The 10161-nt window shown below is 39.3% G+C and overlaps 1 protein-coding gene across 1 annotated transcript; it reads right to left on the bottom strand.

Annotated features, from left to right (window-relative positions):
• Positions 1–7605: 7605 nt before the first annotated feature.
• LOC121990571 lies at positions 7606–9185 on the bottom strand. Its single transcript, XM_042544682.1, has 5 exons — positions 8985–9185; positions 8544–8701; positions 8151–8436; positions 7880–8040; positions 7606–7796 (listed from the first exon to the last, which is right to left on the bottom strand). Exons 1-5 carry the CDS (start codon positions 9146–9148, stop codon positions 7642–7644), a joined length of 924 nt encoding a protein of 307 aa, XP_042400616.1. The 5' UTR covers positions 9149–9185; the 3' UTR covers positions 7606–7641.
• Positions 9186–10161: the final 976 nt, after the last annotated feature.

Here is a 10161-nt window from a genome sequence, read left to right as displayed (position 1 = left end):
GAAGTTGAATCCGACTCCTCGATGGACACTGATCTGACGTCAGAAGAGTCCAAAACTGAGGTAAGTGCCGAGACAGAACGAGTAACCGAACTCCAACTTGAAGACCTAGAATGCTCATCACAAATGAGCATCGATGAAGGGGGAGAAACATCAGAAGATGAAAACAACTCAACAGGGGGAGAATCAACCGCCGACAAGGTAAGTCAGGTATGGTCTCCACCTCTTGGCAAATTAATTGTTTCAATTGAAATATTGCCGAAAGGTTTTCGTGAATTACAAATTATTTCGTCGAAAGAATATTTTAAATTAAAAACTGGAAAACTATTAAAGAATATTGAGTTAAAAGACACAATTTGTCAATTAAAAGATTTTAACAAACTAACAATAGAAAATGTATAATTTTTTGTATGCTCAATATTTTTTGCCATAATTCTAAAAAACTGTGAATTAAGAACTTATGAGAAGTTAAAATGGAAATTTAAAAATCATAATATTTGATCTTAGTTGAAATATTAGACTTAGCGCTTTCAGAAAAGAAAATTAAACATTGAAAATCTTTATGGAAGCTTTGTCTAAGGAAGTGGTTGTTGCTCCAATAACCAAGAAGGTCTAGTGCCTCGCCACGACTTGGAAGCTGAAATATTGAAATAAAATGTTTAATTAACTTTCTAAAAAAACATTAAAATCAAGAATTAAATAATGCTTTGAAAGTTTATCAAACATTTTTTTAAACAAAAATTTCTTTTACTTAGAAATTCTTCTTGAAAAATTCTAACTTAAAAATTTCTTTTGCATTTTGGTTAGAAATTTTTTTTTTACTGGAGAAATTCTAAACTTCATTTGACTTAGAATTTTTTTTTGGGAATATTCAAAAATTTAGTTTACTTAGAATTTTAGAAAATTCAATTTAACTTAGAAATCTTTTCTAAAATTCATTATTGCTCAGAATTTCTTTTACCTTAATAATTTACTTAATATTCTGTTATTGATACCCCATTTTTACTGTGATCAAAGGGGGAGAAAAAGGTACAAGTTTAGGGGAGTTAGGAAAATTAAAAAATTAAAAATTTTTATATATTTTTTCTAAACTGTGTTGTAATTTTATTTATTGCAAATTTATGCTTACATATGTTAGTTTAGTAATTTCCTTTAAAATTACTATTTATGTCTATTTTAACCCTAACTTGAACTTGGATTGATGCACATCAAAAATGGGGAGATTGTTGGACCTCGTGGTAGTTTTGATGCGATCAACCAAGTTGGTTAGGTCCTGCGTTGTGTTTGATCCCTGTGTCTGAGTGTGCAGGAGCTTAGGAGCATAGGAAGTCGAGCAGAAGACGCAGCTAGCGAGAAGGACGGCACGGGAAGGGAGCAGACGGGCTCGGTGCGTCCAAAGGACGAGAGAGCTGTGGAAGAGTACTCTGGTGGGCGTGAAGAGCGTGTGCGACGTTCGAGGGACGTTAAGCCGGGACGGAAGGCTTCTCGAGGAGAAGGCCGGGAATTGGGTTCGGGTGAGCCCTATTACGGTTGGCCGCAATCACCCAAAAGAACGAAGCTTCGGAAGCCAAAGCGAAGAAAAAAAGGAGACAAAAGAGGCTAAAATTACTGTAGCAGAAATTACTGTAGCAGGAACCTTGAAGGCGCCTTAAACATATTGAAGGCGCCTTGAAAGGCTTGTTTAAGGCGCCTTGAGCCAGGTCAGTTTGACCGTTTGCGCTGCGGATAAAGTTTTATCCGCTGACCGAGCTAGAGGCGCCTTGAACCTTGTTGGAGGCGCCTTGGACTCTCGGGATAAGATTTTCAGGACCTATATAAAGGCCCCTGGAGCTAGGAAAGTAACAACAACTCAAGCAATCAATTGTGTACTCTTTCCTAGCAATAGTTCTAAGCTTCCAAAGTGTAAAATGCTTCTCCGCCTTCAGCAAAGGAGATTTTTCTACTGAGCTTTTTCTACTGCCTTGGATTAACAACCTCCTTGGTTGTAACCAGGTTAAATTCTGTCTACTACATAATTTCTATTTCCTTGCTTGTTTTAATTTTACTATTGCTTTTCTGAGTTGAAATTCGAGGAGGGTATAGTTAATTTTTGTTTTCAGCAATTCATCCCCCTCTTGCCAGCCTCCGCTGCACCTATAAAAAGCGCGTCCACCACAATAAAGTTTGTGGTATGTGTCCTTTTCAACGGCTCCACTCTGAGCGAAATGACCATCCTTGCCTGGTCGATAGGCAAGACTTCGTTGCATGTAAATTCGGAGAGTGGAGTCGTCATTGGCTGCAATTCACTCCGGTCGATTTGCAGTTGATCGAACGCCTTCTTGAATATGATATTCACTGAGCTTCCTGTATCAGCAAAGTTTCGATAAATAGTATAATTGGCGATTACCGTTCGGATGATCAGGACATCGTCATGATGGATCTCCACTCCCTCTAAGTCTCGAGGGTCGAAACAGATCTCAGGTCCTTCGGCCTTCTCCTTGCTACATCTAACAGTGTGTATCTCTAATCGTCGAGCGTGTAACTTTCTCACTCGATTGGAATCACCACCGGTCGATCCACCGACGATCATCCCAATTTCTCCCAGGGTGGCGTTGCTCCTGTTCTTCTCCTCCCGAGTCGAGGGTCTATTTAACTCGACAAAAACTCGGGCAGGACTTGAGTTGTTCCTCAGTTAGGGTTGATGATGGCGTGGTTCGGCCATTGTCCTTTCTTCATCCCTTCGCCTATTTGATCAGCGGCTGTTGAACCGATCAGGGGATGGTGAGCGACGATGATATCCCCGCAGAGCTGACCTACTTGTTATCTGTGTCAGGTCATAGCAGTCACACATTGTGTGTCGCCGACTAGTGGAAGGACCAGAATAATGGCATCCACGCCTTGCCTTTTGCAGCTTCGAGCGACTGACTTTGACATGTTGAACGACATGCGTTCTGGGCTCTTGGCGTGACTATACTCCGCCCGATCAGGGCCCCTTGAGGGGTTGATGGCTGCTGAGCGGGGTCCGCTCAGGCGCCACAGCGGGCTCGGTAGACGCCTCCTTTCTTCTGACCGCTTGGGTTTCTTCCACATTTATGTATTATGTGGCTTTCTTAAGCAGGTGGTATAAGTCCCTCAGCGGCCTCTGGATGAGCGATCAAAAAAATTCTCTTTCGACAAGCCTTGGGTGAAGACATTCACCAATACTTCTGTGGAGACCGCTGGAATATCCATGGCCACCTGATTGAAGCACTAGATGTATGCCCTCAACGCCTCCTTGGGCCCTTGCTTCAACGAGAACAAGTTCACACTAGTCTTCTAGTGACGATGATTGCTAGCGAAGTGGTGTAGAGATGTCCCTCGGAAGTCATTGAAGCTATGGATTGATCTGCTCGGCCATCGCCTGAATTAGTATTACGTAGATTCAACGAGTGTGGTGAGGAAGACCCGACACTTTACTCCGTCGATGTATTGATGGAGCGTGGTCGTATTATTAAACTTGGCCAAGTGGTCATCTGGGTTGGCCTCCCCATTGTATTCCATGATCATCAATGGGGTGTAATGCATTCGACGCTCAAGTCAATCATTGGCAATGTAGAAGAGAGTGAAGCAATAGTAGCACTAATGTAAACAGTGAATAATGCGTATGTATGCTTACCTCCACCAGTGCTCGGACCCCCTTTATATAGAGCTCCTGTAGCTCACGTGCTCGCTTCCCCAAGCGAGCATACTTCCCTAAGTTTTTTATGAAAGGACTTGTCAGTAAAGTGTTCTTGACATCATATCTTAACAAGGCGAACATATCTCTGATGTGACAATGGAAGCTTCTACCGTACGATCTATATGTTGACCATGTTTGGTGTCAACGGCACTATCTCCCAAAAGGATACTGAGAGATATGTCCACATTCATTCTGACCGCTCGAGGGGGCAGTCGCTCGGCTGAGTGCATCCTGCTCAGTCGAGTGGTTATCCGCTCGATCGGGCATAGATTCGCTTGGCTGAATATTATTCTGCTTGGCCTGCATTGGCTGATGATCTTTGCTAAATAGGCCCTCTGCTTGGCCCAATCCATTGCCAGTCAGGGAGGTACATGTCCGCTCAGCTACTACAGTCGAGACTCCACCCGGCCGCCCTTTGGTGAGCCCGCTAGTCATTTGACGATGATTCCCTTGACTATAACCTCCACACTGGCTGCCACCTCGTTCCTTTGACCTGCGCTCAGTGGGCCCCCCTTTGTCGTCACATCATCTTTCATTTCTCTTTCCTCCTATGCATACAACATCTCTTCTCTTTCTTCTCCTCTTTTTTCTTTCCTATCTTAATAGTGCTCTTCCTATGCATGCATGCATGATAATGTGAACTTAAAAAGCTTCCTAAGAAACCGATTCTTTAGTCGATTCTTCTAAAGACATTTAACACCCCTGAGAAGCCAAAATAAGCAATAGATAGTATCGTTTAAATCCTTGCAACATCAAAATCTACAAGAACTAAAATTGGTGCAATCAGAGCTCTTTAGGTATATCTATCAGTGGGTTTCCGTCAAAATCCACTGATGAACCTAGAAAGCTCAAATTACACCCATTTAAGTTCTTGTAGATTTCTAAGATTGCAAGGAATTCAAATATACTATCCATTATTTATTTTGACTTCTCAAGGGTGCTAAAATATAATAAAGAAGAATCGCTAAAATTTTCCATGTTAGGCCTGATATATATCATATCAGGCCCAACGTGGGCATGATATGGAATGATATCAGGTCTAATGTGGGTCTGATACGAAATCATATCAGACATTTTAATACCCCCGAGAAGTCAAAATAAACAATAGATAACATGTTTGAACTCCTTTAAATACCAGAAATCCACAAGAACTGAAATGGGTGCAATCTGAGCTCTCTAAGTTCATCAGTGGATTTTGATCGAAACCCACTGATAGACCTAGAGAGCTCCAATTGTACTCATTTCAGTTCTTGTGGATTTCTAGGGTTGCAAGAAGTTCAAATATGCTATCTATTGTTTATTTCGACTTCTTGGATGCGTTAAAATTTAATAAGAAAGGATCGCCAAAATTCTCCACGTTGGGCTTGATATGATTCCAATGGATAACATATTTGAACTCCTTGCAACCCCAAAAATCCACAAGAATTGAAATAGGTGCAATCGGAGCTCTCTAGGTTCATCAATGAGTTAATGGTGCTATCTATTACTTATTTTGGTTTCTCGAGGATGTTAAAATATTTTTAGAAAAATCGGCGTGCAAAAGAGAGGAAAGGAAAAATAGGAGAGAAACATGCATAGGAGGAAAGAGAAGAGAGAGAAATGACAGAGGAAATAAAAAAAATAGTCAAATTTATTAGGAGGGTAAAATGAGAAGAGTACTATAAAAAGGTGTGTCCTTTGATAAATAACCAAGTAATATATTTCTTTTGATAAATTTGAAAACTTAAATACACCTTTTGATAAATTGTCTGATCCTGTCCGAATGAAGGAAGTTGGAAAACCGGGGATGAGGTAACTATTGACGGGATAAAGACCTCAATCTTACAAAACAAAACCAAACTAGGGAAAGAGTCCCTAGCGTTGGCCCTCCGACGCTTAAATTAGAACCAGGAATTGAATGAATAGTCGAGAAATAGATAAATCTTGCCTTTTCTCATACCTGGCGTACCCTTTTATACCTTTCTTTGTGATCGTTCATCTGTCATTATTTAATAATATTAATTGCCAGAGGAAGACTTTTTTGTCTTGACTTCCGTGTATTAATGATAAATGAAGTGTTCTTCTTGGTCTTGGTTTCTTCATATTTAATGATGATAGACGGAGTGCTCTTTTATTTTTTCGTCTCCTCCATGTAATATCATTCTTGCGCCGCACGACGGTCCGAGCGGCTCGTCTTCCTACCGACCGAAACAACCGGCTACAGGTTTGTCCATTCGTCCGACCGACCCATGATGCCCATTCGTCTGACCGGCCGGGTGATCCGCTTGGCCACTCCTTTGTCGACCGGGATAACCAGACAACCCCCTTTGGCCGAGGCTCTTTCCATAAGCCTCGGCGTTGATCACTTTGACTTTGACCGACACTGTGTCAATTGACCCGTGACAGATGAACTCTCCCTTATAACCGCATCATTGCCGTTTAAGAAATTTCGCCATCCCAATTGGCACTCTCTGAGCAGAACAAATGTTTCACTATAAAAATAAATAAAAAAACACAATCAGATGATTGCTCGATCAAGTTGTAGCGTAGCCATGGAGCTAGCGCAAACAAATTGTCAAAACCTGAACGTTCCAGTGCTTGGCATTATGCTGATCCAACAAGCAAAAGCTATAGTCAACATAGACTCTAGTTTTGGAACCAAGATTAGCACCATGGTCCATCATCAAGAAAATAGCGAAGAAGTCTTTGAAAGAGGCTAAGTTTGGATAGAGCGAGATACGCCTAGACATGTCAAAAATCAAACGAAATGAATAATTCATAACTTATATGATCCAATTAAGAACATGTAATGAAATACCAGTTGTAGCCGCCTGCAGCAACAGTTTCAGAAAGTAGTCTGTCCTTCGATTTGGAAACATCCTTGATCACCCAAGTATAAATTCGAGCAGTTAGGTCTTTCTTTAGGGACAAGGATTCATGGATTCCTTCTTTGTCTAATTTGCATGCAAAAGCTTCCAAGACTTCAGCTCCAAAGATGCAACAATCATTGACGAACAAACCCCACCAACAAATACAGGTCAAAGCAACTCCAACAAAATGAAGAACACATGCGAGATAATTAACTCCACCAACAAATCCATGACTGGGATAATTGTCTGCCTTCTTCTCTCCGCCTTCCTTTGGGTTGATATATAACATATTTGGGCAAAACCATAATTTCAGTTCTTGTAATTCTTTCACTGTGTTTTTTGATTGGATATCAAAAGCCTTCCTTCTTATATATATTCAGCTAAATTCTATCATTCTTTAATCATACCATGAATTTGCTTGTTACGCAATCAAGGTTAGGTATATATTTACTTCGTCAGAAAAACTCATTCTTATGGATAGGGTTAACTAACTCCTTGTCCATGTACCAAAGCATCAATAATCTTCATTCACTTCTCCAATTAATGATACCTTACCTCCATAATCCATGACTGGGAAAGTTATGTCTTATCCTGTCAATCTCAAGCACTCGATGTGCAGAAAGGTGCTTAAGATCACTGTTGATTAAGGTTCTCCCTTTTTCCATTCGAAGTTGCTAAAGTTGCCAAGCTCTTAAAGTGATTGTGAAAAGCTCCATGAAGGCTTTGTGGAGAGCTCTAAAAAACTTTAGAAAAGGTGTCCCTTTCTATAGGCATACAAGAGTCAGCACTCTCCAATAGACCAGTTAACTGTCCAAAGTGCCATTGTGAGATAATCCGGTGTGTGTTATGTTATTTGCTAATACTCCATTTCACACCAAGATATTGTGAGATTATGATGATTAAATCTACCAAACCAGAGTTACATAATTGGAAATATTAAGAGAAGAATACATATATTATAGTACCTTTAGTATTTTGAATCAATATATTTATCAACTTGTAAGTGTTTTTTAGATATGTTTGGCACATGGACATGCAAAGAAAGAACAGAGAAATTTTCCATAAGGATAAGTCGCAATGGGTTCTTTTAGTTCCTGTTCATGCAATGGTGTCTACTCCAAGAACCACAACGGATGCTTCGATGATGCATGTGTCGTTGAGAAGAAAACCTCTCGATGGATCTCGTACATCATCCCGGCTTAAGAAGTTTCTACAACCATAATATCGATTCTTTGACGAGAACAAATGTTTCACTACAAAAATAAATAAGAAAACATAATCAGATGATTGCTTCAAGTTGTAGCATAGCTGGGGAGCGCAATCAAATTGTCGAAACCTGTAAGCTTCCAGTGCTTGGCATTGTGTTGATCCAACAAGCAAAAGCTGAAGTCCACATAGACTCTAGTCTTGGAAGACAGACTAGCAGCATTGGTCATGATCAAGAAAACAGAAAGAAAGTCTTCGAATGAGGGTAAGTTTGGATAGAGACAGATACGCCTAGACATGTCAAAATCAAACAAAACGAATTATATCTTAATTTTTTATATGCTCAAATTCTGCAAAGCTTACATAAATAATGATCCAATTACGAACATGTGATGGAATACCAGTTGTAGCCGCCTGCAGCAAAAACTTCAGCAAATAGTATTTTTGTCAATTTGGAAACATCCTTGATTACCCAAGTATATATTCGAGGTGTTAGGTCTTTCTTTAGTGACAAGGATTCATGGATTAATCCTTCTTTATCTAATTTGCATGAAAAAGCCTCCAAGACTTCAGCTCCAAAGATGCAACAATCGTTGACAAGTAGACCGGATTTTGAACTGTTGAACTTGTCTAATGCAATCTTACAACAAAATCCATCATGGGATGTGCTATGGAAATAATCTTCGCCTACATAAACAATGAAGATCACATGATAAATAACTCCACCAGCAAGTTCAGGTAAAAGCAACTTCCTGTATTATGATCAGTTATCGTAGAATTATAAATATATTCACCTTCCTTTTGTATGTCCTCCGCATGTAGTTGATCATATACAAAGAGCTTGTAGATTGCTTTGATCACAGAATTCTTTGAAACTGCGTCAACATGTGAGAGGTAAAGACCAACATATTTTTCACCATCTCCTTCTAAAACTAATTCCAGTCGCAACTTCCTGCAATTAATATTTCCTTATCTCAGCTATCTTTCTTAAAGCATTCCCTTATGCCTAGTCTTTCGAAGATCTTAAATCGTAAAGAATGAAAGGAGAAATTTCATTTGTAATGAATAAAAGCCTGAAGTAGTATTTGTCTGAAAGATCACTACTCTAAAGCTTATGCGCTACAAAAGCTTGATTTTCACTTGTTGAAGAACAAAATGTTGATTTGATTTTGAAAATAGCATGTCAAAACACACACACACATACAAATAATAATAATAAAAATAAATAAAATTACCAGGTAAAACCACAGGCTGTGAAACTCCCCGAGTAATACGTCTCAGCAACTCGATTTGCAATGCTTGAGCAATCATCGATCATCCACCTAAAAGGATCTGTTCTCTCGCCTGCCTTCTTCTCTCCACCTTCCTTTGGGTCTATAACATATTTGGGTGAAACCATAACTTTCAGTTCTGGTAAATCTTTCACTGTGTTTTTTTTTAATGAATTGGATACCAAAGCCTTCTTATATATTCAACTAAATTCTATCATTCTTTAATTATGCCATGAATTTACTTGTTCAACAATCAAGGTTAGGTATATTTACTTCATCAAAAACCCTCATTCTTAGGGCTAAGGTTAACTAACTCCTTGTCCATGTCCCAAAGCATCAATAATCTTCATTCACTCCCCAATTAAGGATATCTTACCTCTATAATCCATGACTGGGAAAGTTATGCCTTATTCTGTCAATCTGAACCACTTGATGTGCAGAAGGTGCCTAAGATCACTGTTGATAAAAGTCCTTTTATCTACTAGAGGTTGCTGAAGTTGTTAAGCTTTCAAAATGATTGCGAAAAGCTCCATGAAGGCTTTGTGGAGAGCTCTCAAAATCTCTAGAAAAATGTCTCTTAATAATTGAAAACATCGTTTGTTTTAGACATATAGATGTTCTTTTGCCATTCGTCTGTGCTTGGTTAGCCTCATTCTAATAGATTATTTGGCATTCTTGCATTTATAAGTGAATCTCTTAGATTCAGTACATCTAATCCTTGGTGATGAAAGAAAAATCACCTTGAACAGCTAGCTCATTATTGCTCTGGTTTCTTCCTCTGCAAGACACTATAGTATAAATCCGTTGGTGGCTGCGGTTTTTTTTTCCATTTATTAATGTTCCAACAAATGCCCTTTCTCCAGCTCTCAAGTACCTCCTCGTTGCATTTCTATAACTCTCATTGAGATTTAGCTCAAACTCGTGTGTAGAAAAAACTCAATTGACGCCCTGTATAAGTTAGGTTTATCGTGACACCCCCGTGCATGAACTGAATGTACTGTCAAATAAAATATAACCAAAAGATAACACTACATACATACCTTCAAAGAAACTCCAATAATAGTATACACATGCCTGATCAATTAATTTGGAGATCTACTCTAAAAGTGAACACAAAAATACAAAGTGGGTAATGCAAATA

This window comes from Zingiber officinale, chromosome 6B (genome assembly GCF_018446385.1).
Source record: "Zingiber officinale cultivar Zhangliang chromosome 6B, Zo_v1.1, whole genome shotgun sequence".
Lineage (NCBI taxonomy): Eukaryota > Viridiplantae > Streptophyta > Magnoliopsida > Zingiberales > Zingiberaceae > Zingiber > Zingiber officinale.
Note: the sequence above shows the minus strand (reverse complement) of the source record. Positions and strands in the feature narration are given on the sequence as shown.